This window comes from Oncorhynchus gorbuscha, linkage group LG02, assembly GCF_021184085.1.
Source record: "Oncorhynchus gorbuscha isolate QuinsamMale2020 ecotype Even-year linkage group LG02, OgorEven_v1.0, whole genome shotgun sequence".
Classification (NCBI taxonomy): Eukaryota; Metazoa; Chordata; class Actinopteri; order Salmoniformes; family Salmonidae; genus Oncorhynchus; species Oncorhynchus gorbuscha.
Window position 1 is genome coordinate 87,387,258 of NC_060174.1, and position 26,710 is coordinate 87,413,967.

The window sequence follows — 26,710 nt, forward strand, 5'->3', positions numbered from 1 at the left end:
CGCCTGGCCCTGCGGCCTTGTGAATTTTGACCTGTTTAAAGGTCTTGGTCACATCGGCTATGGCGAGCGTGATCACACAGTCATGCATGCTTCAGTGTTGCTTGCCTCAAAGCAAGCATAAAAGGCATTTAGCTCGTCTGGTAGGGTTGTGTCACTGGGCAGCTCACGTTTGGGTTTCCCTTTGTAGTCCCTTTGTAATAGTTTGCAAGCCCTGCCACACACGACGAGCGTCAGAGCTGGTGTATTAGGATTAAATTTTAGTCCTTGCCTGTTTGATGTTTTGTCTGAGGGCATTGCGGGATTTGTTATAACCGTCTGGATTAGTGTCCCGCTCCTTGAAAGTGTCAGCTCTAGCCTTTAGCTCGGTGCGGATGTTGCATGTAATCTATGGCTACTGGTTGTGATATATACGTACGGTCACTGTGGGAACGACGTCATCAATGCACTTATTGATGAAGCCAGTGACTGAGGTGGTATACTCCTCAATGTCATTGGATGAAACAAAACAGTTCTGTAGGGTAGCATCCAAATCATCTGACCACTTCTGTATTGAGCGAGTCACTAGTACTTCCTGCTTTAGTTTTTACTTGTAAGCAGGAATTTAGAGGATAGAAGTATGGTCAGATTTGCTAAATGGAGGGTGAGGGAGAGCTTTGTATGTGTCTCTGTGTGTGGATAAATGTGGTCTAGAGTTATGTTTTCCTCTGGTTGCACATATGACATGCTGGTAGAAATAAGGTAAAACAGATTTAAGTTTGCTTGCATTAAAGGCTCCGGCCACTAGGAGTGCCATTTCTGGATGAGCATTTACTTGTTTGCTTATGGCCTTATACAGCTCATTGAGTGCGGTTTTAGTGTCAGCATCGGTTTGTGGTGATAAATAGACGGCTATATCTACCACACTTGGTAGATAGTGTGGTCTACAGTTTATCATGAGGTACTCTACCTCAGGCAAGCAATATCGCGAGACCTCTTTAATATTAGACATCGCGCACAAGCTGTTATTGACAAATAGACACACACCACCACCCCTAGTCTTACCAGACGTAGCTGTTCTGTCCTGCCGATGCATGGGAAAACCCAGAAAACTGTATATTATCGTTGTCGTCATTCAGCCACGACTCGGTGAAACATACGCTATTACAGTTATTAATGTCCCATTGGCAGGATAGTCTTGAGCAGAGATCATCCAGTTTATTTTCCAGTGATTGCACGTTGGCCAATACAACGGTTGGTAGAAGCGGGTTACCAACTCGCCGACAAATTCTCACAAGGAAACCTGATCTTTTTCTTAATGCGAATGACGGGGATTTGGGCCTGATCTCGGGGAAGCAGTATATCCTTCACGTCGGACTCATTAAAGAAGAAATCTTTGTCCAGTTCGAGGTGAGTAATTGCTGTTCTGATATCCAGAAGCTCTTATCGGTCATAAGAGATGGTAGGAGCAAAATTATGTTCAAAATAAGTTACAAACAATACATAGGAGCCCATAAAATGGCAGCCATCCACTCCGGCGTCATTCTATGACTTCTAGCCTAGTGTATTGGGCCAATGTGGCTGAGTCTAGTCTAGTGTTTTTGGCCAACGTGGCCAAGCCTAGTGTATCGGGCCAAGATAAGGCATTACAGTCAGGTTTGTAGACGACCTTGCTTGCACATGCTTTTTCAGTTCTGCCCACAGAGTTTCTATAGGAATGAGGTCAGGGTTTTGTAATGACCACTCCAATACCTTAAATTTGTTTTCCTTAAGCCATTTTGACACAACTTTGGAAGTATGCTTGGGGTCATTGTCCATTTGGAAGACCCATTTGCGACCAAGCTTTAACTTCCTGACTGATGTCTTGAGATGTTGCTTCAATATATCCACATAATTTTCTTCCCTCATGATGCCATCTATTTTGTGATGTGCACCAGTCTCTCCTGCAGCAAAGCACACCCACAATGTCGATATAAATCAAATCAAATCAAATTTTATTTGTCACATACACATGGTTAGCAGATGTTAATGCGAGTGTAGCGAAATGCTTGTGCTTCTAGTTCCGACAATGCAGTGATAACCAACAAGTAATCTAACTAACAATTCCAAAACTACTGTCTTATACACAGTGTAAGGGGATAAGGAACATGTACATAAGGATATATGAATGAGTGATGGTACAGAGCAGCATACAGTAGATGGTATCGAGTACAGTATATACATATGAGATGAGTGTGTAGACAAAGTAAACAAAGTGGCATAGTTAAAGTGGCTAGTGATACATGTGTTACATAAGGATGCAGTCGATGTTGTAGAGTACAGTATATACATATGCATATGAGATGAATAATGTAGGGTAAGTAACATTATATAAGGTAGCATTGTTTAAAGTGGCTAGTGATATATTTACATCATTTCCCATCAATTCCCATTATTAAAATGGCTGGAGTTGGGTCAGTGTCAATGACAGTGTGTTGGCAGCAGCCACTCAATGTTAGTGGTGGCTATTTATCAGTCTGATGGCCTTGAGATAGAAGCTGTTTTTCAGTCTCTCGGTCCCAGCTTTGATGCACCTGTACTGACCTCGCCTTCTGGATGATAGCGGGGTGAACAGGCAGTGGTTCGGGTGGTTGATGTCCTTGATGATCTTTATGGCCTTCCTGTAACAACGGGTGGTGTAGGTGTCCTGGAGGGCAGGTAGTTTGCCCCCGGTGATGCATTGTGCAGTCCTCACTACCCTCTGGAGAGCCTTACGGTTGAGGGCGGAGCAGTTGCCATACCAGGCGGTGATACAGCCCGCCAGGATGCTCTCGATTGTGCATCTGTAGAAGTTTGTGAGTGCTTTTGGTGACAAGCCGAATTTCTTCAGCCTCCTGAGGTTGAATAGGCGCTGCTGCGCCTTCTTCACGACGCTGTCAGTGTGAGTGGACCAATTCAGTTTGTCTGTGATGTGTATGCCGAGGAACTTAAAACTAGCTACCCTCTCCACTACTGTTCCATCGATGTGGATAGGGGTGTTCCCTCTGCTGTTTCCTGAAGTCCACAATCATCTCCTTAGTTTTGTTGACGTTGAGTGTGAGGTTATTTTCCTGACACCACACTCCAAGGGCCCTCACCTCCTCCCTGTAGGCCGTCTCGTCGTTGTTGGTAATCAAGCCTACCACTGTTGTGTCGTCCGCAAACTTGATGATTGAGTTGGAGGCGTGCGTGGCCACGCAGTCGTGGGTGAACAGGGAGTACAGGAGAGGGCTCAGAACGCACCCTTGTGGGGCCCCCGTGTTGAGGATCAGCGGGGAGGAGATGTTGTTGCCTACCCTCACCACCTGGGGGCGGCCCGTCAGGAAGTCCAGTACCCAGTTGCACAGGGCGGGGTCGAGACCCAGGGTCTCGAGCTTGATGACGAGCTTGGAGGGTACTATGGTGTTGAATGCCGAGCTGTAGTCGATGAACAGCATTCTCACATAGGTATTCCTCTTGTCCAGGTGGGTTAGGGCAGTGTGCAGTGTGGTTGAGATTGCATCGTCTGTGGACCTATTTGGGCGGTAAGCAAATTGGAGTGGGTCTAGGGTGTCAGGTAGGGTGGAGGTGATATGGTCCTTGACTAGTCTCTCAAAGCACTTCATGATGACGGAAGTGAGTGCTACGGGTGCTATAGGACTTGTTTTACTGTGGATATAGATAATTTTGTACCTGTTCCCTCCAGCATCTTCACAAGGTCCTTTGCTGCTGTTCTGGGATTGATTTGCACTTTTCGCACCAAAGTACGTTCATCTCTAGGAGACAGAATGTGTCTCCTCCCAGAGCGGTGTGACGGCAGCGTGGTCCCATGGTGTTTACACTTGCGTACTATTGTTTGTACAGATGAACGTGGTACCTTCAGGTGTTTGGAAATTGCTCCCAAGGATGAACCAGACTTGTGAAGGTCTACCATTTTTTTCTGAGGTCTTTAATGATTACTTTTGATTTTCCCATGATGTCAAGCAAAGAGGCACTGAGTTTGAAGGTAGGCCTTGAAATACATCCACAGGTACACCTCCAATTGACTCAAATTATGTCAATTAGCCTATCAGAATCTTTTAAAGCCATGAAATTATTTTCTGGAATTTTCCAAGCTGTTCAAGGCACAGTCATCTTAGTGTATGTAAACTTCTGACCCACTGGAATTGTGATACATTGAATTATAAGTGAAATGATCTGTCTGTAAACAATTGTTGGAAAAATGACTTGTGTCATGCACAAAGTAGATGTCCTAACCAACTTGCCAAAACTATAGTTTGTCAACAAGAAATTTGTGGAGTGGTTGAAAAACAAGTTTCAATGACTCCAACCTAAGTGTATGTAAACTTCTGACTTCAACTGTATCTGTGTACTATTATGAACACACTGGCAAGAGTTATGGAGTGCACAAGCAATGCCCATGTTTAAACCCCATTGCTTGAGTTTATATTTCAAAATGTCATCACAATCAGAATTTCTTGCCCATCTCTTGACCATAATATTTCACACAGAAACCAATTACAACCCACAAAAGGATATTTTCCCTTTCTCGACACAAAGACATTTATTTTAATTGCACTTGGTAAGGCTGGGGTGGAAATTACATTCCTAATTAGGATTAAGGAAGAGGTCAGTCTGCCTGGACTAGAATGCGAGGTATTTGCAGCGAGAAGAGCCAATGCCATCTGTGCAGAGAGCAGCTAATTCTGGCACCCATTTTTCCTGGTAGATTTTCGTGGTAGGAGCTTCGCTACGAGCATAGGATTGACTCTGTCCCCTGCCCCAAAAACGCTGTGTTTGGCTGAATTAGGCCCCTGGATCGCTTAAGCCCCCACCACGGTCTCGGAGAGCTCCCCAATTTATTTTGTCGTCCGAAATGTGTGGCATGTTTGCACTGGAGTGCCATGTCAGGGGCACCATCCCCTCTGCTTTATGCCTCGATTTGCCTTGACAGGAGGCGTTTACAGCATCTCACTGGGGCCAGTCTGGGGTTGAAAAATGAGCCACCAATTGATGTTATTAAGGGATGATGGCCAAGGCTTCCCCAGCTGCCTGTGAAATGGTAGGAGATGCAGTGCTGCTACACTTACCTGCAACCAATTAGAAAACTGTGGGGGCCCAGCCTGGCGTTGACAGCCACTATAAATAGCCGCAAGGCTTCTCAAAAGCTAACCTATTCTTACTTACTGAGAAATAACTCACAGACCTGCTGCCTCCGATTATCTACTACATCATCACTAACATGCACTGACACTGGCTCATATTACAGAATTGACTCAAAAACTGGCTAAACACAACCCATAGCAGGGCAGCTTCACTTTATGCACAGCAGCATGTTGAACTGGCGCACCACTCATCTCCACTCTCACTTTCATACCCCCGTATAATGCTTCCTGTGTAAATATTGTGCCTGGATATAAATATTTGTATTAGCAGCTCCAAGCTTAGGTTATTTTACCTGTCATCAGATCACCCTCTCATAGTTTTATTGATGTACAAATTACCTCGACTAACCTGTACCCCCGCATATTGATTTGGTACCGGTACCCCAAGTATATAGCCTCGTTACTGTTATTTTATTGTGTTACTTTTTCTATTTTTTTACTTGAGTTTATTTGGTAAATATTTTCTTAACTCTTTCTTGAACTGCACTGTTGGTTAAGGGCTTGTAAGTAATCATTTCACGGTAAGGTCTACAAATGTTGTATTCAGCGTATGTGACAAATAAAGTTTGATTTGATTTTAATTTGATGTTATCAGGATTCCCTGAATTTCACGTTGCCCTTGGCAATGATTAGGTAGGTGCTTACTTAGACCGAATACGGAGAGATTACCTAAGAGGCAGTTATATAAACAGTATGCTTGCCATTTAATACAAGACAGGCAATAGCCTACATACTGCAAATGTAGGCCTGTGTTTTTGAGTTTAGCTCAGCAGAATAGTTTATGGAGAAAAGTAACAATAAATGCTTGAAATTGTGAGGAGAGATGTCTAACTGTCAAGTCTATGTATACAGAGGGTCTGTTGAGTGAAGATACACTACCAAAAGTATGTGGACACCTGCTCGTCGAACATTTAATTCCAAAATCATGGGTATTAATATGGAGTTGGTCCCACCTTTGATGCTATAACAGCCTCCACTCTTCTGGGAAGGCTTTCCACTAGATGTTGGAACATTGCTGCCGGGAATTGCTTCCATTCAGCCACAAGCATTAGTGAAGTTGGGCACTGATGTTGCACGATTAGGCGTTCCAATTCATCCCAAAGATGTTCAATGGTATTGAGGTTAGGGGGTCTGTACAGGCCAGTCAAGTTCTTCCACACCAATCTCGACAAACCATTTCTGTATGGACATTGCTTTGTGCAAAGGGGGCATTGTCATACTGAAACAGGAAAGGGCGCATGACTCGAATGTGGGTGGCAATATTCTCCTCAAAGACCATTCAGAAAATGTTTGCACTCAATTGAATAGCACATTTTAGAGCACTTGACACATCTTATTCTAAAGTTAAGCAAGATTAGATCCCGTCCAAAGCTGGCAGAGCGAAAGTTCCATCCACCATTCCGTGGACCAGTCTTGTGAGTTAGTAAATACTCCGCTGGAGGACAAAGTGAGAGTGGACCAGATGCAGACGTTAATGCTGAAACAAAGTGACAGCTTCCAAGGCATTCAGTGACACCTTCACCCCCACTACCCCCTTCACTCTCTCAGTGGTTCTAGTCAGGCCTAGTCTTTGACCTGTGTAGATCAAGAGGGCTCCATCCCTGCCATAAAGGGACAGGGGGCTGCCCTGGAATAGCAGGCATCACAGAGTGGGGCCTATTGCAGCCACACAAATGAAGAATAAATGAATACACAAAGAGCCCTTCCCGGTAACACTGAACTGTGTCAGAGTCGACGTGGAAAAGATGGAATGCAAATGAGCTCTCTCCAGATACACAGCCACAACTTCTAATCAGGTACCATTAGACACATACACAGTGCAGTTTCTCAGCAGTAGGTCTCTTACACAAGCATTTCACTACACTCGCATTAACATCTGCTAACCATGTGTATGTGACAAATACATTTGATTTGATATCGTTTGATTTCGCATGATATTTGACATACAATTGAAGTTTGCTGCTCTCTTGCACTGTCACTACACTCAGCCCTCCTCTCTAAGATCAAGCCTGGTGACATTTGCTCGGCAGCTGAAGGAGTATCTGAGGCATTTTCTTTGAGGCTTGTGTTATCTTTGCTTGAACTGCACTATATTTAGTCACACTGGAATGGGGGAAGACTACAAAGCTCCTCCTGTACATTTCAAAACTTGAATTTGATTGCCTGTACGCATTTTCAGCAGATGTGTCATCCTTTCACAACAGTTGACAATCATCCAGACTGTTTCAATCATCATATAGATGGAGCCAATGTGACGGAATTCCAAGCTCTGGTATCCACTAGCAACACCAGCCTTCTGGATACAAAATGACTTTCTGCCGGTGCCATCTGTAGCCTGTTCAGCTATTATGCAATTATGATAAGAGAGAGAAAAACAGCAACGGCAAGGCAAGTCTAGCATCAAACTGTGATTCGGGATAATAAGGCACAAAGATATGAGAATCTTAGGGCACTATCACAGCATATTGTGATATCACAGCATATCACTGCAATAGTCAAATTGTTTTAGTTGCCTAGGGTTACTTATTTGATTGCCGCCTACTCAGATGCTGTTACTGCTCCTTGGGTTTCATATCTGTGACAGCAGACAAACCTTTCATTTCAGAATATCTGGTCAGAGCTCCAGCTTGGTGGATGAACAGATGGATTCAGTGTTTTATTGAAACCAGAGGTTATTAGTGTCATTCAATAAGAACAGAAGTGGCACTTTTCGATAGGCCAAAGAAAAGAGATGAAAATTCAACGTAAGACTTCTGGTATGGTAATAGTGGGCCCACAGTGGTAATCTTCAGTGCTTATGTAAAGAGGCTTCAGTGTGCCCTCGCCACTATGTATCCCCCCATCCCATAATGTTAAACTGTGGGTGGAAGGGTAAAAATAGGGGTGAGGGGGGACAAGAAAGTTGACCAGACAAGTCAGCTGGCGAGAGTGACCGCCACTGCCGGATGACCACAGCTGTGACCACACAACCTGCGGTCACTTGGTCTGCGAGCTTAGCCCTAAAACCAGTCCCTCCTATTGTTGTTGTTAGAGGTTGTTATTTTCACAGAGGACTTGAGGTCAGTTCAGCCACTTTCTCCCCAGCTCACACAAACAGGTGGGTCACCACCAGAGCTTCTGTTTACTGGTGGGGTAAGGGAAGAAAGTCTAGGAATTTGGATGTTTAGGTACAGAAACTGTGGAAAATGGAGCATGATTTGTTTGGAATCGGTGCAAAATATTTTCTTAGCAAGGAGCTTGTGCTGTATGGAATGTAAATGTCAATTTATTAATTCATTAGTCTGGCTTTGCATCCAGATAGAGATTAGCAACTAAGCTAATTGACAATTGGCATCGCCCAGGGGTAAAATGTAAAAAAAAATTTTTTTTGAAAACTATCCTGTCTGACAGTCTTGTGAAAGCATTTGGATTTTCTGGGATAAACGTAACTCAAACCACAATCTGGTTTAGCATGCACATTTCATGAGGGGCCTGCCAGTTAATTTCTTGTAGCACCGACCAAAGAAAACTGTGTGTTCAAGTATGTGGTGACAATAACTGTAACCTAGTTTTGCTTGCAAAGATAAATATTTACTCTCTTTGAAGGAATTCCAAGTGTTCACATAGACTCCCTCAGCTACAAGTAAAACACTCTCCAGGCCAAGATACTGTGGAGGTACAGGAGGGCAGTTACCCGGGTGGTTGAATTGGAGAATGTGTGACCCACTACACACCATGGCCGACATGCAGCATTGCAGAGCCTTTTAGGGCAGTGGAGGAAGAAGAGTTCTTAAGTCTTGCGGAGTGTTATACTGGACTATATATGTCTTAGCACTGGGATAGAGCCTAGTTTAACATAATCCACATACGGAGTGGAAGTTACAGAGCACAAAAACACATCCCATCCAATTGCCGTCGCTGACTGAGGAGGATAATGCATTGTTCCGTGGGCACCACTTGCTCAGCGGACAAACAGCCCTTCTCTTGAGGGTATTAAATCAATGCAGCAGTTAAAAAATAACAATGAATATTATCTGCTTCATGCGCTGCTGAATGAACGGGATGTGCTCAATGTTCACTGACGAGACGTGTCAAAGCAGATTCTGCCCATTTTCCAAGTCCCATGTGATCGCTAATCACGTGTGTGTTCCAAAGGGGTGTAGCCTCACATGAACAAAGCTTCGAAAAACAGCAACTAGCAGATCATTTGCAAAACAAGGTACTTTGATGTCTGGGTTTTTAAAGGGACGTGGGTGTATCTCGCGGAGGTGCTAGGCAGAATTGTTACTTTGGGGATTTCACTGGGAAGCTTAATGAACCCCTCCATGTATGACATCACACTCCTCTATAACTTTATTTTACTAGCAGAAGGGGAAATCTTGTTGATTTTTCCAATAGTAACACCACAGAAAGCTAGGAGCCAATTCACATGCAGGCATCCATTCTCTCGTCCTTCAATTACCATCGTTCCATGTCATCTGTGTATAATTCTAAACGAAGCCAAGGGATAGCTTTTGTCTCCAGTCCCTCATCTATTGTTTTATTCAGCATCGCAAAGCCTGGGGTTTTATCAGGGCATTACACTAAGATTACCAAGAAGAACCAGCCGTCCCTCTTGAGAAGGGCGAGGGAGATTAAAATACTTCCATGCAGATTGCCAGATCGCACACAGCTGTGCCCTGCCAGGAAGACGAGAAAGAGAGAAGGAAAGGGTAATGTAGGTCAAGGAGCACCTGCATGGTTTGAGGGCTTAAACTACACACACAGGCACACACACACCGCAAATACCTGGCCATCTACTGTATATGAAGACAGTGGGAAACACTACAGCAGCCTCTCAGACGCAGGTGTTAGGGGATGCATCATGGCACTGGGAAGCGGTCAAGACCTTAGAATCTTTCTCAGGGAGGGCAGAGAGAGAGAGAGAACAGACAGGAGGGGTCATAGGTCATAATGAGGCAGACAGGGAAGGGAAGAGAGACAGGAGACACCTGTCCCACAGTGCACAGTCATCACTTCCTTATTGCCGCTTAGTCCTCGAACACTTTCCTGGCCACTGCCGCCTCTCTGCTAATGCCCCCATCAGGAAAGCTCCATCTGTTGCCGTGCAGATGCTCAGGAGGATGTAATTGTTAAGAGGATGTATGTTCAACCAAGGTCCCGGCCTGCTGGATCTGCTCCATTTCTTGTTTTGTTCATCTAGCCTCACCTGCCAACCCTGGGAAATGATTAAGAATTCAGCCATCCTGCTTGCATACAAGACTGTGTGTAAATTACCAACCATCGGGACTTGTCAGGGACAGTATATTTTCACAGTATTATTTAGTGTGTTGTTTAAAAAGCTGCCTTCTGCACTCACCAAGAGAGTTTGGACTTTAATATTGTGGTCTGGATGTAGGGACTTTAAAGTTATTCATTTTGACTAGGGTTTTTTCACCCTTTTTCCTGGACAGCTGCTTCTAAGGCAAACCTCACAAACTTTTATCGGAGTATCAAGCTCACTTAAGCACCAAACCTGCACCTAATACTGTCTTGAGTTATCAAGGAAGATGGAACAGGGGCTTGCCTAAGCTAGTCCATTAGCTGGTCAAAACAAAAAGAAAGCTGTTTGGTGAAATCAAAGACAAAATACTATTGTGCAAAGTGATATATTTAGGTAAGCTTTTGTGGCTTTGTTTGAATGAGCACACAATCAACAGGTTTGTTTTATTTTATCATGCTGTACCATGAGATACTTGGCCTATATAATTCTCTCATTAACATACACTCCTACATACATGCATAATTGAACTCTGAGGGGGGAAGAAATGTCTGCAGCTGTGCAAATAAGATTGCATATAGCTAGAAATATATAGGAAAGTGGTGATTGATATTCATCTTTATTCTGCACCAATTCTACTATAGAATTGATTTTCTCAGTTGAGAATCTCTCCCTCTGTGACTATTCCAATCAAGGAGTTGACATTTCAAAAATACATTTTGCCACATAACCATGGCTGCAAAGGCTTGTCAGAGGAATTAGCGAGTTACCAAACAAGCAAATGCGTTTTTTCTATGTGGAGCTATTCTGTTATTTCCGCCAAAACACTTTCAACTTTTCCCTCAATATTGTGGAATATGTGAATGACATGCAGGCTTTGACAAAACTATTTGATGTTTCAGTTTACAAATACAGTAGCTAATTTGACAGCTAATTGTGCAATGCTGGTGCCTACAATTTGTATATTTCTGTCTTTTAATCAGTGAATTTAATCAGTGAAGTATTGTTAGAGAATACTGTTTCATACTGCATTTATGCCATGTCACTTTTAATGCTTTATATATATATATATAAACTATAGAAACGTCCTCTCACTGTCAACTGCGTTTATTTTCAGCAAACTTAACGTGTAAATATTTGTATGAACATAACAAGATTCAACAACTGAGACATAAACTGAACAAGTTCCACAGACATGTGACTAACAGAAATGAAATAATGTGTCCCTGAACAAAGGGGGAGTCAAAATCAAAAGTAACAGTCAGTATCTGGTGCGGCCAACAGCTGCATTATGTACTGCAGTGCATTTCCTCCTCATGGACGGCACCAGATTTGCCGGTTCTTGCTGTGAGATGTTACCCCACTCTTCCACCAAGGCACCTGCAAGTTCCTGGACATTTCTGGGGGGAATGGCCCTAGCCCTCACCCTCTGATCCAACAGGTCCCATACGTGCTCAATGGAATTGAGATCCGGGCTCGTCGCTGGCCATGGCAGAACACTGACATTCCTGTCTTGCAGGAAATCACGCACAGAACGAGCAGTATGGCTGGTGGCATAGTCATGCTGGAGGGTCATGTCAGGATGAGCTGACAGGAAGGGTACCACATGAGGTAGGAGGATGTCTTCCCTGTAACGCACAGCGTTGAGATTGCCTGCAATGACAACAAGCTCATTCTGATGATACTGTGACACACCGCCCCAGGCCATGACCGACCATCCACCTGCAAATTGATCTCGCTCCAGAGAACAGGCCTCGGTGTAACACTCATTCCTTCGATGATAAACGCAAATCCGACCATCACCCCTGGTGAGACAAAACCACGACTCGTCAGTGAAGAGCACTTTTTGCCAGTCCTGTTTGGTCCAGCGACGGTGGTGGGTTTGTGCCCATAGGCGATGTTGTTACTGGTGATGTCTGGTGAGGACCTGCCTTACAACAGGCCTACAAGCCCTCAGTCCAGCCTCTCAGCCTATTGTGGACAGTCTGAGCACTGATTGAGGGATTGTGCATTCCTGGTGTAACTCGGGCAGTTGTTGTTGCCATCCTGTACCTGTCCCGCAGGTGTGATGGTCGGATGTACCGATCATGTGCAGGTGTTGTTACACGTGGTCTGCCACTGCAAGGACGATCAACTGTCCATCCTGTCTCCCTGTAACACTGTCTTAGGCATCTCACAGTATGGACATTGCAATTTATTGCCCTGGCCACATCTGCAGTCCTCATGCCTCCTTGCAGCATGCGTAAGGTATGTTCACGCAGATGAGCAGGGACCCTGGGCATCTTTCTTTTGGTGATTTTCAGAGTCAGTAGAAATGCCTCTTTAGTGTCCTAAGTTTTCATAACTGTGACCTTAATTGCCTACCGTCTGTAAGCTGTTAGTGTCTTAATGACCATTCCACAGGTGCATGTTCATTGAACAAGAATGGGAAACAGTGTTTAAACCCTTTACAATGAAGATCTGTGAAGTTATTTGGATTTTTACTAATTATTCTGGAAAGACAGGGTCCTGAAAAAGGGACATTTATTTTTTTTCCTGAGTTTGTATAGTGTCAAGAAAAAGTATGTGAACCATTTGGAAATACTTGGATTTCTGCATAAATTGGTCAAAAATGTGATTTGATCTTCATCTAGGTCACAACAACAGACAAACACAGTCTGCTTAAACTAATAACACACAAACAATTTTAAGTTCACAATGCAGGGTGGAGAAAGTATGTGAACCCTTGGATTTAATAACTGGTTGACCCTCATTTGGCAGCAATAACCTCAACCAAGCGTTTTCTGTAGTTGTGGCTCAGACCTGCACAAATGTCAGGAGGAATTTTGGACCATTCCTCTTTACAAAACTGTTTCAGCTCAGCAATATTCTTGGGATGTTCTCTCTTGAGGTCATGCCACAGCATCTCAATCTGGTTGAGGTCAGGACTCTGACTGGGCCACTCCAGAAGGCGTATTTTCTTCTGTTGAAGCCAATCTGTGTTTCTTCTGTGTTTTGGGTCGTTCTCCTGTTGCGTCACCCAACTTCTGTTGAGCTTAAATTGGCGGTCAGGTAGCCTAACATTCTCCCGCAAAAATTATTGATAAACTTGGGAATTAATTTTTCCGTAGATGATAGCAAGCTGTTCAGGCCCTGAGGCAGCAAAGCAGCCCCAAACCATGATGCTCCCTCCACCATACTTTACAGTTGAGATGAGGTTTTGATGTTGGTGTGCTGTGCCTTTTTTCTCCACACAATGTTGTGTGTTCCTTCCAAACAACTAAACTGTAGTTTCATCTTCCCACAGAATATTTTGCCAGTAGCGCTGTGGAACATCCAGGTGCACTTTTGCGAACTTCAGACATGCAGCAGTTTTCTTTTGGACAGCAGTGGCTTCTTCCATGGTGTCCTCTCATGAACACCATTCCTGTTTAGTGTTTTACGTATCGTAGACTCGTCAACAGAGATGTTAGCATGTTCCAGAGATTTCTATAATTCTTTAGCTGACACTAGGATTCTTATTAACCTCATTGAGCATTCTGAACCGTGCTCTTGCAGTCATCTTTGTTGGACGGCCACTCCTAGGGAGAGTAGCAACAGTGCTGAACTTTCTACATTTATAGACAATTTGTCTTACAGTGGACTGATGAACATCAAGGCATTTAGAGATACTTTTGTAACCCTTTCCAGCTTTATGCAAGTCAACAATTCTTAATCTTCGGAGATATCTTTTGATCGAGGCATGGTTCACATCAGGAAATGCTTCTTGTGAATAGCAAATTCAAATTTGTGTTTTTTATAGGGCAAGGCAGCTCTAACCAACATCTCCAGCCTCGTCTCATTGATTGGACTCCAGGTTAGCTGACTTCTGACTCCAATTAGCTTTTGGAGATGTCATTAGCCTAGGGGTTCACATGCTTTTTCCAACCTAGTGTGAATGTTTAAATGATGTATTCAATATAGACAAGAAAAATAAAATAATTTGTATGTTATTAAGTTTAAGCACACTATGTGTGTCTATTGTTGTGACTTAGATGAAGATCAGATCAAATTTGATGACCAATTTATGCAGAAATCCAGGTAATTCCAAAGGGTTCACATAGTTTTTCTTGCCACTGTATATACATATATAAATGTAGAACTTTTTACTCTCAGGAACCTAACTTGTGTTGTCTTTGTTTAACTAGAACTGTATGAAATGGATCACATCTCGAGAGACAAAACCCAAAATATTGCTATTAAAGATTCATAGCAATTAACATTAGCAATGGGGGAACATTAAAGCTTTGAAGGCCTACACTAAAGAGTTACTTATAGTCCTTCCTTTCCATCACTCCCACTCCTGAACTTTACATTTCATTAAATGTTTCATCTTATAATTAAGTTAAGCGGGTGAATATTCACCTTTTTCAGCCCATGGGACAATGTATAGCCTGTTGTTTAAACTGACGACATAAGGTAAACAAGCTGTGGTCTAGTAATGATCTCAGAGACCTTAGGGTAAGCAGCTTACCCAGTCTGCTTTAGAGGGCGACCCCAAACAGCTCCCACACCCATGCGTGCTTTGGATAGTTAGCAGGGAACTGGGATGAGACTGATATTGACTTATCAGGACCAGGGTGAGGGGGACAGGAAATACACCTACTAATGCCTGGGTGTGAGGAGAGTTTCCTGGGGAAAGGTCTACCAAAGGATCTGTAACCTTATGCTTTCAGACAGACTTGTCTGTTCAGGTCGCAGACTCGCCTTATTGTGTGAAAGAACTGTGTGGTGTCTTGCTAATTCATTGTGTCAGCAGAGGCCCGGTGAACTCAGCCGGTAAAAGGCTCTAAATGTGCTCCTGTCTTTTTAATGGACAGGGGCACTTAGGCCTCTTTCTTTAGACAGGGATGGGGAGCTGGGACGCAATGGGGCGCCAAGCCGGGTTACTGGATCAGTAAGGTTCCTGGAGGTAACCACTTAATGAAAACGCCCACAGAGTTGGAGTTGGTTATTGGTTTCAGTCAGGTGAAGTAGCCACTGGCCTCAGTCAAAGTGCGTCACCAGGAGAAACAATCTAATAGAGTGGAACAGTAAAGTTAGGGGTTGGCAGTGGGGAGTGGCACACAATGCAGGAAATAAAAAGGGATAGTTCACACAGATTACACATTGGTTTCCTTACCCTGTAAGCAGTCTATGGACAGGGTATGACAGAAATCCATTATTAGGTTTAGTTTCTCTAGCACTGTTTTTCCCATTCAAGTCATGGTACCGATATTAGCATATTTGGTGCATCATGTCCAAATCATCCGAAAGCATCTAAAATTGATAGTAAGCTCCACAATTTTTTTGAATACGATGCGTGAAAAATACTAATATCGGTACCATGTCCTGAATGGAATTTGGAAACAGTGCCAGGGAAACTAAACCAAAGCATGGATTGCTGGCATACCTTGTCCATAGACTGCTTACTAGGGCCGGGACAATACCAGTATCGCGATACTCGTTAGTATCGTGGCAAGGAAATAAAACACGAAGCAGATTAGGGCTGTTTTTCAAAAAAAAGTTCAATGTTGAAAACAAGCATTATGTTGTCATCCAGAGTCACATGTATTTATTTTCCAAGCTATAGCACACAATATTATTCATATAGGAGGTTTTTAACAGACCAAAGAGTACGGTCTGCTTCATGTTTGCATTTTTTTCCATGGAAAAAATATAGCAATACTGGTATCGTCCCGGCCCTACAGGTTAAGGAAACCAATATGTCCATTTGTAATTTGGGTTAACTATCCCTAGTAGGACATTCATTCACACTGACATGCAGTTCACTCGAGCTAACTGACCAAGCCTCTGTGACCCTGACCAGCAGCTACTTGAGCCTAAGCATCATCTGAGTCTCAGGGAGACTATTCATGGTTGTGTGACTGGGTTGGTATGCATGTGTGGAGGAATGGCCTGTCGGGATGATTCAGCAGTACCCACTCCCATGGCCCATTACTGCCACATGGGCACTCGCGTCAGGCCCAGAGAGGGAGAGAGATGGGCCGGGCAGGCTGCTAGGCTGCCACTGGCATGGGAGAGCTCGCGCCGAGAAGGGCATGCGCCTCCCTGCACAATTACTCACAGTGCGTAGAAACTGTGCCCCCCCTTAAGTCCACGTCGGTTCGCCCCGCCAGACTAAAAATGGAAGGTAACAGATCCAGGCCATGGTACACAGGGAAGAATGAAGAATGCGTCTGGGTGGGGTGGTAGACTGGGAGCAAGGGGATTGATGTTCATTTAGTTTCTGGAATTTTGGATGAGCTAACTGGTTAGAAACAACCTTAATGGGGGCGTAACAGCGAGCTCACCAACCATAGCCCGGCAAACAGGCACAGCTCGCACGTAGTTTGTGAGATCATCAGTGTGATGGCAAAGTTCGTGTGACTGTGAGACTTATGTTTCTTCCTCCTCTTTCCTGTTTTGCAGGTTACTTCAACGTGTTGGCAGTGATTCTGAAAACAACGAATGATGCGCCATGGGCCAACGAGTTTGAATGTAAGAGCCAATCGAGATGTCTTAATGAATACAACGATGTGCTTGACTTTGACTTGACACTAAAGAACCAGAACCACCAAACAACATCAATCCTTTGGTTCTTCATTTTGAAAGCCTTGCATCTAATTTCCTCTCTTCTCGTCTGGTAGCTATCGAATTGTCCTGTTTGATAGAGTCCATCTCCACAAACGACCCCAGAATCGAATGGAAGAAAATTAAGGATGGGGAGCCCAGTTATGTCTACTTTGAGAAGAAGATCTCAGGTAACAGACTCAACTGAGTGCTTTGTCAATGTCATCTTCACTAATATCAATATCAAAGTGACAAAAAAAATATCTGATCATCTTACAGAAACAAATAATTCCTGCTTTACAAACAGCAGCTCTGACTAATAAGGGAATTACATTCTGTTCTATACTCATCAATTATGTCTGTATTAAATCAGCGGGAACTTAGTGTTTTTTTTCTCCTGCAGGAGATTTGGAGGGCAGAGCAAGGATCAGAGAGCCTGCAACATTAGTGATAACCAATGCTACAAGATCAGATTCAGCCAGTTATCGTTGCGAAGTCACCGCCCCAATTGACCAGAAAACCTTTGATGAGATTTTGATCAACCTTGTCATAAGAGGTAGGTATATCAGCCGCTTCAACTCACATCTACTCAACACACCACTAGCTTTTTGCACCATAATCACAGTATTAGTTGTATTACCAAAGTAAACTGGTATAATATTGAAGCCAGAACAAATTTAAGACTTTACACCAACACAAAGATACATCACCCTGTGGCTATGACTGAAATTGCATGTTTGGGGAAGGAAGATTTGCCACTACCTAGCTGAAATTGCATGTTTGCCAAGTCATTTGCGATGCAGTTCTTTAATGCATCTCATAATTTCACTGCCAAAATATTTGCTCTTAAGTCTTAAACCTTGTTGCTTTTGGAAGTTATGCTTCATAACATACAAAACACAATGAACACTCATTGTCCCGACAAACAGCCTCAGAGGTTACTACTTTCAATGCTGTAAGCTGAAACTTTTTTGTAGGTCAGGCCAACTCTTTGGCACACGTATGAGGATGCGTTGTGACTGGCCTGTCCCTGCCGCAAAGGCGTGTTCTGGGCTATATAGGGAAACCTCTGAAACTGCATCCCCGCTAAATAGCATCGCTAAAGATGGAAAGTGCCGTGTGTTTAGTTGACAGGGTTTGGCACGGGGCAAAAGACGCGTACCCATTCTCAGAGGTCATTCATTGGCCTAGTAACTATAACCGAATGTGTATCATGGGTTGTGCTAATTTGACACGTTCAGATGCTGAATGTTGCCATTGCTGAATATGTGTTTGTGTCCACAGTGAAGCCAGTGGTGCCGAAATGTGCTGTCCCCAAATCGGTGCCTGTGGGGAAGGCGGCGGAGCTCCGCTGTGTGGAGGATGAAGGTTTCCCCAAGTCTCAATACCAGTGGTTCCGCAACAAGGAAGAGATCCCCGATGACCCCAAGACCAGCCCCAAGTTCTTCAACTCCTCCTACATGCTCAACGCCGAAACTGGAACCCTGGTAAGTGTGTGTTTTTGTGTGAGGACTGGGAGGGAAGGGGACTCTAGGGCAGGGCGAGGCTGTTGGGTTAGGTGTGGATATTTTGGGGAAACAGTTGATGGTGCACAGGGGATTGAGGCATGAGGGGAATTTGCAGTCCTCGTTGGCACATTCCTGAACTCCCTCTCCCCTGCTCAGCCAGACACAGTCAATGGCTCGCCCCCAGGCTCTCCACTCAACCTTCACACTAGCCTCTAAAGGTTGGCCTGGCTGTCACTGACATACTTCCAGGGAGTCACACCCTATTACATGCTACACCGGCCCCTTTTACTTGAAGACCACCAGTTTACGCAGCCAAATCTGCATTTCGTATCCAACAAACCAAAAGCCAACTAACTATCAACAGGACTAGAATTAGAGGACAAGACATCATTAGCCTGGGTTCAAATGTGATGGGAGACAGCATACGAAAACTGAAGGAATATCTGTTGAACATCAAAGCTCATCACAACTCATTTTGGTGACAGTTCCACTTAATCCCAATTGGACCTCGTTATAAACTGGCACTTTACCACATGCAGTAAATTATATTGGCACACTTGCAGGATTTACTATTTCTTCGAAAATAAGTTGACATTTGAAAAACTGTATGTTTTTACATGTGCATTTGTTTGATTTACAACTGCATAGGACCAAAACAACTAATAATTTAAACTAAAATGTTTCACTACAAAGTCCAAAAATAGCATGGACAACATTTTTCTAAATTCTAATTAATTTGGTTGGAGGCAATGATTTGCATTTACTGTGTAATTTCTCAACTGTGGTGAGTTTGCAGGTGCCTACAGGTTGAACATAGCCAGTCAACCAGTTTTTAAAAGAAAAAAACTGAACATTCTGAACACTGCACTCCATTGTAATGTGCCACGGGTGCCAATATATTTATAGCATCTGTACATACACCAGAACAAAAGGACACCGGTTATACTGTTGTTGGGTTTTCCTCTTCAGAAATTCAGTGCTGTCAGAAAGGACGACTCAGGAGAATACTTCTGCCGAGCAAAGAACGACGCGGGTCACTCAGAATGTGGACCGCAGACGATGGAAGTCTGTAAGTCTGTTTGACAGCTGACACAGTTGTATACAAGTTACACAACACACTAGGGTTGGGCGGTATATAGATTTTCATACCGTTTCTGTACCATACTGGGGCATACGGTATTAATGAATTTGCACACACAGGGGTTGACATAAATAAAAACAAGCACAAAACAATTTAGTCAACAGAGATCTTGATCCAGGAGGGGATTGAATGTCTCTGCTGTAACCAAGAAGCTTGATCTTGACATCTAGCCACTAGCAAACCAAATGCATAGCTGGAGACCTGAGCTGGATACAATTTATTTGACACATCTTAGATTTCATATAGTTATACTTAACTTAGTTATAAGCAATGGGTTAAAAACAGTATTGAAAATCACTGTCGGTATTTCTAAATACCCCAGTATACAGTATATCGCCCAAACCTACATGTTGAAGCATGTTATTCCAGTAGTCCAGTATTTCCTTCATAAAGAGCCAGTTGAAGATACCTCAACATAAATTCTTCATTCTTCCTGTTGTTTCTCCCCAGATAACATCAATATTGCCGGGATCATCCTGGGAGTGCTGGTGGTGGTGGTGGTGCTATTGTGTATAACAGTGGGCATCTGCTGTGCGTACAAGCGAGGCTACTTCGTCAGCCAGAAACAGACAGGAAACAAGTGAGTGAGATTTCCTCTTGAGCGGTGCGGCAATGGGTCATGGCTCATTGAGGTTTAACATTTGCCGGTTTAGACCTTATGAACAGCCTTGACTTCACAACTTGACCTGGTCAACTCACAGCATATGGTTTTATAACATGCATGGAACAATTCTTACTAGAAATGTTTTGTTTTTGCAAAAACATAAGTCTTCTGATCATGTCTCCATTGTGTCTGACAGTTACAAAGCCCCAGCGAAAGGAGACGGAGTGGACTACGTCAGGACAGAGGACGAGGTGCGAAAAGAAAAAAATAAAATATTTTAAACAAGGCAGTCCAACTTTTTCTTACTTGCTCTTCCCTTTTTATTCTAGGGCGACTTCCGACACAAATCTTCATTTGTCATCTGAAGACGAAGGGCATGGAAGGGAAAGGTGTGATACTTTGGACTGAACTCACTAAGTGTGTGAGATGACCAGTGAGCTGCCACAGTATGTGCCTTGAGCTCTCTGCACGTCTGAAACAATTCAAGTTTGCCAAAGGTGACAAGTTTTCACAAATCTATATAGAACTATTAACCATCGTTACAGACACCGATAAGTATTGAAACCCACTTGTTGACCTTTTTATCACCAAACAACTTATTTTTGCTAAATTATGGAGATTTTTACGTTAAAGTTATAGCATGTTTCAATAAGGTTAACACTATCTGCTGGGGAAAAGCATTTATGTAAGATGTTCTGCCAGGAGGGGAAAAACATCTAGCTAAGTTCTGAAGAAAATCTATCATGACATATTTCTACCTTAAACATGTGCTTCAAACCTTTGTCATTTATATAACTTTTTTTTTTCTATCAGCAAAATTTGTCAGACTATTTTTGATGGAATATATTTTGAAATGCCTATAAAGGTTTACTTTTTTAAATATTTGTAAAATACTAGCATACTTTTTTTATTTGGTTGTGGGAAAAATACATTTCAACCACTCAGAATTCAGCTGTAAAATTTCACCTTTCCTACCCTCCTCCCCCACCAAATCACAAAATGACTTGTTTTACCATAAAGGTTTGGTTCTAGAATAGTCTTACATATTTGATTTACTGTTGGGATTTCAATGTTAATATTAAAAGTTTGTAGATAGTGTCTTGGACAGTAAAAGGCTTCAATGAGTACCAGCCAAAAGCTGGGAAATACTGTATACAATCAGTGCTGCATATCCTTGATTTTAAGTGTCCTTCTATGCTTTAGTTTATCTTGTATATATTGAATATATTGTCCAGTTTTTTTGTTGTTGCTGTATGTCAGGAATACATTGAGTATTTGTAATACAGGGTTTATGTTGGCTAAAAATTGTATATAGATAACTGTTTGTGTGTGTGTGTGTGTGTGTCCAAGGAGGCAATATGAAACTCTTCCCATGGTTTGAAAAATACATTGTCATGGTAGAGACGATCTGCCTAATGTTTGCACATAGGACATTTTACACTGAACAATCTTCTCTACACCAGGCAAAAAAACATTGAATTTCAAATTCAAGTAAATGACCTAAGATGTTGTATTTGACATTTTCCCAAATGAATTTATATCCAAGAGTTACAAAACATTACAAGATAGAGTAATTGCTAGGTGAAACCAATTAATGCAGATGCAAAACATTTTTTACAAAACAGGTACTTAAGGTTCATTTGTACTTTGATAAAGCTCATTCCTCTTAAGTGCCTTCTGCCATTACAACAGTAGATCAGCTTTATGCCATCGAACACATTTTATTTTAAAAGGGTATTTCTCAATCACAATACTACAAAATGCACAAAAACCTGAATTGCATGTTTAATACTCTACGAACGGCGTTTGAGAGGAATGACATTAACAAGATTGGAACATTTTCCCACCCAAATCATTTTTACATATCTGCTTTGTTCTGTAAATAGATTATTTTCTTTTAGCAATGTTTTAAAGGATTACACTTTTTTTTCTCCATTGGAGTAGAAATAGAGATTTATTATGCAATCGTGCCTAAATAGTAGGAATTATTTTTGGTAGAGTAAAGACAAATAAGAAAATATACAAAGTTTGTTAGCGGATTAAATAGATGGAGAAACACTAAAGCATGCCGCCTACATTTACCATAAAGGCCAGAAAACACTGGCAACTTCCAAGGCATTGAAAATAAGATATTTTTATAATTAAACAGCCCTCTTCAAAACCGGCAATATGTAGTTTTAAATACACAGTAAAAGAAATTACAATACATGTTCTATGGTTGAGGCTAGCTAAGCCAAATACTGACTGCCAATCACGCCTTTCCTCCAATCCAAGGTTGATGAGGTTCCAGCTATCCAGTATTGATAATCTGCCTCTAATTTCTCCAATACTTGAGGTTGGCGTTGAAATCATGTGAAGGTTCAAGCGTTCACACGTTTATTTGATTGGTTCAGAAAAATCATGTTCTCAAACTAATGTAACGCCCATCTCGGGCCTGGTACAAATCCTCTGAGAATTCTTGTTAATGATTAATAAAACTCACTTCTAATATTTCTGACATGGGTGCTGGATTTTCATTTACAAAAATAAAGAAAATATCAATACAATTTTACATGGGACATCAAGTGTGTTCAGTATAGACAGAAGAGAAGATGAAGAAATAGCTACTGATGTATTTGTCTCGTTCTTTTTTGATTGAGTGGGGACTGCACGTTCCACTGCCTTGGCACTGGAGTTCTGAAAACACAAGAAATTAATTAGGTAAAACATTCCGACCATTGTATGGTTTAAAGCTTACTTTGATCAAAACAATAAGTACTTACTGCTGATCAGGTGAGATCAATTGAAGGACACGTCCTTCTCCAGTATTTGACCCTATGAAGAAGAAAGAACTAGTCAGACCAAACACATCATCAGTGTCATCTTGTGGTGAAATGGCATCTGTCTAAAAGGTCAAAATGTTGCATACCTGTTCTCCGGTCACTGAAGATGGCGCTAACTCCATCCCCGAATGTAACTTCATGTATATTACCTGAGTAACATGTAATAGGTATATTATGTTGGGCAATTAGATTTTTTATATTTAATGTAAAGCATAAGGTTAGTAGTTTGGTTAAAGGGCAATTCAACCACTTTTCAACCACATCTTCAGCACCAAACCAGTGTCTACATACACTACATATACAAAAGTATGTGGATTTGGCTATTTCAGCCACAGCCGTTGCTATCAGGTGTATAAAATAGAACACAGTCATGCAATCTACATAGACAAACATTGGCAGTGGAATGGCCTTACTGAAGAGCTCAATGACTTTCAACGTGGCACAGTCATTGGATGCCACCTTTCCAACAAGTCAGTTTGTCATATTTCTGCCCTGCTAGAGCTGCCCCAGTCAACTGTAAGTGCTGATATTTAAGAAGATGGTAGAACATCCAGCTTTGCCAGTTAGTGCCAATTGATGAATGACGTCAGTGAGTGCGAAATGACCACCTCGGGACAACTTTTATTTTGTTGGGGTTAATCATGGGGCTGCCAGCCATCGACTTGTGGCCCAAAAGCAGCTCTTTTTGCTCTACATGAAGCTTTCATTGAGTCAGTAAATTGTTGACAGTACCAGAAAACACTACCCACAGTGATATTCAGAAGGCTCCTTCCCCAACCACAAGGTTTCTTAAGACCCCAAATACAAAGCTCTCCAATGAGGGAACTCTAGCAGCATCAGCATTATTGGGCACAATGGATGGTAACCACTGCATATAGAGATTGAATGTCTAGAGCAGTGTGATCCATGCAGTTCCACATGATACTCCTCATTCAATGTTAGCTGCTCTTGGGACATGCACACAGCCCATACACTTGGCATGCAGGAGGGTGTCTGACTCCTGAAGGAGGAGGATTCAAATCCGGGTTTGTCCAACTTACCCTGCGGGGTGCTTATAGCTCGATCACAGACGCCTCCTTTCGGCTTCACTGTAATAGTGGAACAAGAAAAAGGAAAGAAATCAAAAATGGAATCACATCAAGTCGGAGTTGGCTATTTCCATCTAGATCTGTCTAGTCAGCGGTGTGGTCATGAAAGGCGGCCATACCTGATCCATCCAGAGGTGTGAAGTTTCTGTCGCCGGTCACCATGACCCAGCTCCTGTGTGGCCCGCTCCTCTGCTTCGCTGGCTGACGCCTGGTGTTGGAGCACAACACCCAGTCAGAGATACAAATCTTAATTACGCTCTCCCATTCCACATAGCAGCCAGGTGTGCCCATAGTGGTGGTTGTAATAGAATGTTGTTGTAGGTGTAGCTGAAGTGACAATGGGAGTAATGCCTCTAGTGCCAGATCAAAAGGCGCAGTGCAGTCAAAAACATGATTTCCTGTGTTTTATATACATTTCCAGACTAGGAGTCTGGCATAATACTATGAAAATTATGATTTTGAAACCGCCTGAAGTTTCTGCCTGTTTTGGTGGGATGGAGTTTTGGCCTGCCTAGTGACATCATCAGGTAGTAAATTAGTTAATTAACAAATAAAAGAGTTCCAAACCTCTGCCAATAACAGCTAGTTCATGTTTCCCCTCCCCACTTAGACCCTTCCTAGCTAAACTCTTGCTTAAGAAATTGCTCTTTGCTAAAAATCTATTTGTTTTTCAACCATTTTAATTGAAAACAATCACAGTAATGTACTTAGATAAATTGTTACCCAGAAAAAAAAGAAAGGATAGATAAATAAAATAAAAACCTGCATTGGACCTAAGATTTAGGCATTTAATAGGACCATTTGAGATTGCTCAATCTGGGACTGGAATGTGTCTAGACATATCCACCCCACCTTGTAGTACAGAGGATTCAAGGTGACGTAAAATGGGTGTAATATTTTCACACCAAGTATAAGTAGACTTAAGGCGGTAGGTAGGTACGGTGCATCCGTAGATCCTCTCACGCGCTGTCAGGTTGGATAGGGAGCGTCGCTGCACAGCTATTTCAAAGTCTCTCTAGAGACGTTCGATTGGGTTCAAGTCCGGGCTCTGGCTGGGCCACTGAAGGACATTCAGAGACTTGTTCCAAAGCCACTCCTCCATTCCTGACTGTGTGCTTAGTGTCATTATCTTGTTGGAAGGTGAACCTTTGCCCAAGTCTGAGGTCGTGAGAGCTCTGGAACAGGTTTTCATCAAGGATCTCTCTGTACTTTGCTCCACTCATCTTTTCCTTGATCCTGACTAGTCTCCCAGTCCCAGACACTGAAAAACATACCCACAGCATGATGCTGCCACCATGCTTTACCATGGGGATGGTGCCAGGTTTCCTCCAGAAGTGATGCTTGGCATTCAGGCCAGAGTGTTCAATCTTGGTTTCATCAGACCAGAAAATCTTGTTTCTCATGATCTGAGATTCCTTTGGGTGCCTTTTGGCAAACTCCAACTGGGCTGTCATGAAGACTGGCTTTCGTCTGGCCACTACCATAAAGGCCTGATTGGGAGAGTGCTTCAGAGATGGGAGAATCTTCCAGAAAAACGACCATCTCCACAAAGGAACTCTGGAGCTCTGTCAAAGAGACCAACAGGTTCCTGGTCACCTTCTTGACCAAGGCCCTTATCCCTTGATTGCTCAGTTCGGCAGGGCGGCCAGCTCTGGAAAGCGTCTTGGTGGTTCCAGACCACTTTTCGCTACCATTCCCCAGATCTGTGCTTCGCCACAATCCTGTCTTGGAGCTCTACGGACAATTCCTTCGACCTCATGGCTTGGTTTTGCGCTGACATGCACTGTCAACTGTTGGACCTTATATAGACAGGTGTGCACCTTTCCAAATCATGTCCAATCTATTGAATTTACTCCAATCAAGTTGTAGAAACATCAAGGATGATCAATGGAAACATGATGCACCTGAGCTCAATTTTGAGTCTCATAGAAAAGGGTCTGAATACTTATGTAAATAATTTAACACATTTGCAAAAACATTCTTAAAACCTGTTTTTGTTTAGTCATTATGGGGTATTATGTAGATTGATGAGGGAAAATTTGAATTTAATACAATGTAGAATAAGGCTACTGTTGCAAAACATGGAACAAGTCAAGGTCTGAATACTTTCCAAATGCACAGTATAGGTAGGTAGCAGGGTTTCCATTAGCCGGTAATTGCTGGCTTTTGGCCAACAAAATAAATCATGCACACCCCGACTGTTGTGTGCTGCCTTACGTGCCTGCCCCTACTGGTGAGGAGAGAGTGTACGAGAGAGGCGCTTTGGGCTACTGTTGATTACAAAGATGGAGGCCTTTTTCATTTAAGTCAAATGAATGTTAGAGTATGCCAGGGTTTGCGTTAGGCAGTAACAGCAGTCTTTCACAGATGGAGACTGAGTGTAAAATCTGTCTGACAGTGCAAGAGTTGCTGTTGCAGCAGCATCTTGTGGTGCTTTCAAGACAACTATGAACTCTGAAAAATCGAGGTCAAATAATGACTTCAGTGATCTTCAGGTTGCAGATTTAGAAAGAAGCCCGAGTTGGATGTTTTTTGCTTGTTTTCCCCCGCCAGTTGTCTTGAAGCACTGAAGTTGGAAGTCAGTTCCCAACTGAGTTCCC

The 26,710-nt window shown here is 42.8% G+C and overlaps 2 protein-coding genes across 2 annotated transcripts in view; one reads left to right on the forward strand and one right to left on the reverse strand.

Annotated features, from left to right (window-relative positions):
* LOC124012145 (junctional adhesion molecule 3B-like) overlaps positions 1 to 22,694 on the forward strand; it is a 42,860-nt gene extending 20,166 nt beyond the window's left edge. Inside the window, exons 2-9 of the mRNA XM_046325610.1 lie at positions 16,807 to 16,875; positions 17,025 to 17,138; positions 17,351 to 17,503; positions 18,232 to 18,434; positions 19,425 to 19,524; positions 20,047 to 20,176; positions 20,397 to 20,451; positions 20,530 to 22,694. Of these exons, the coding sequence (XP_046181566.1) occupies positions 16,807 to 16,875; positions 17,025 to 17,138; positions 17,351 to 17,503; positions 18,232 to 18,434; positions 19,425 to 19,524; positions 20,047 to 20,176; positions 20,397 to 20,451; positions 20,530 to 20,565 (860 nt within the window). The 3' untranslated portion in view covers positions 20,566 to 22,694. The remainder of the gene's footprint in view (positions 1 to 16,806; positions 16,876 to 17,024; positions 17,139 to 17,350; positions 17,504 to 18,231; positions 18,435 to 19,424; positions 19,525 to 20,046; positions 20,177 to 20,396; positions 20,452 to 20,529) is intronic.
* ncapd3 (non-SMC condensin II complex, subunit D3) overlaps positions 21,714 to 26,710 on the reverse strand; it is a 33,878-nt gene continuing 28,881 nt past the window's right edge. The window contains exons 31-35 of the mRNA XM_046325598.1: positions 24,230 to 24,318; positions 24,063 to 24,110; positions 23,109 to 23,171; positions 22,963 to 23,014; positions 21,714 to 22,876 (exon numbers count right to left, since the gene is read on the reverse strand). Of these exons, the coding sequence (XP_046181554.1) occupies positions 22,804 to 22,876; positions 22,963 to 23,014; positions 23,109 to 23,171; positions 24,063 to 24,110; positions 24,230 to 24,318 (325 nt within the window). The 3' untranslated portion in view covers positions 21,714 to 22,803. The remainder of the gene's footprint in view (positions 22,877 to 22,962; positions 23,015 to 23,108; positions 23,172 to 24,062; positions 24,111 to 24,229; positions 24,319 to 26,710) is intronic.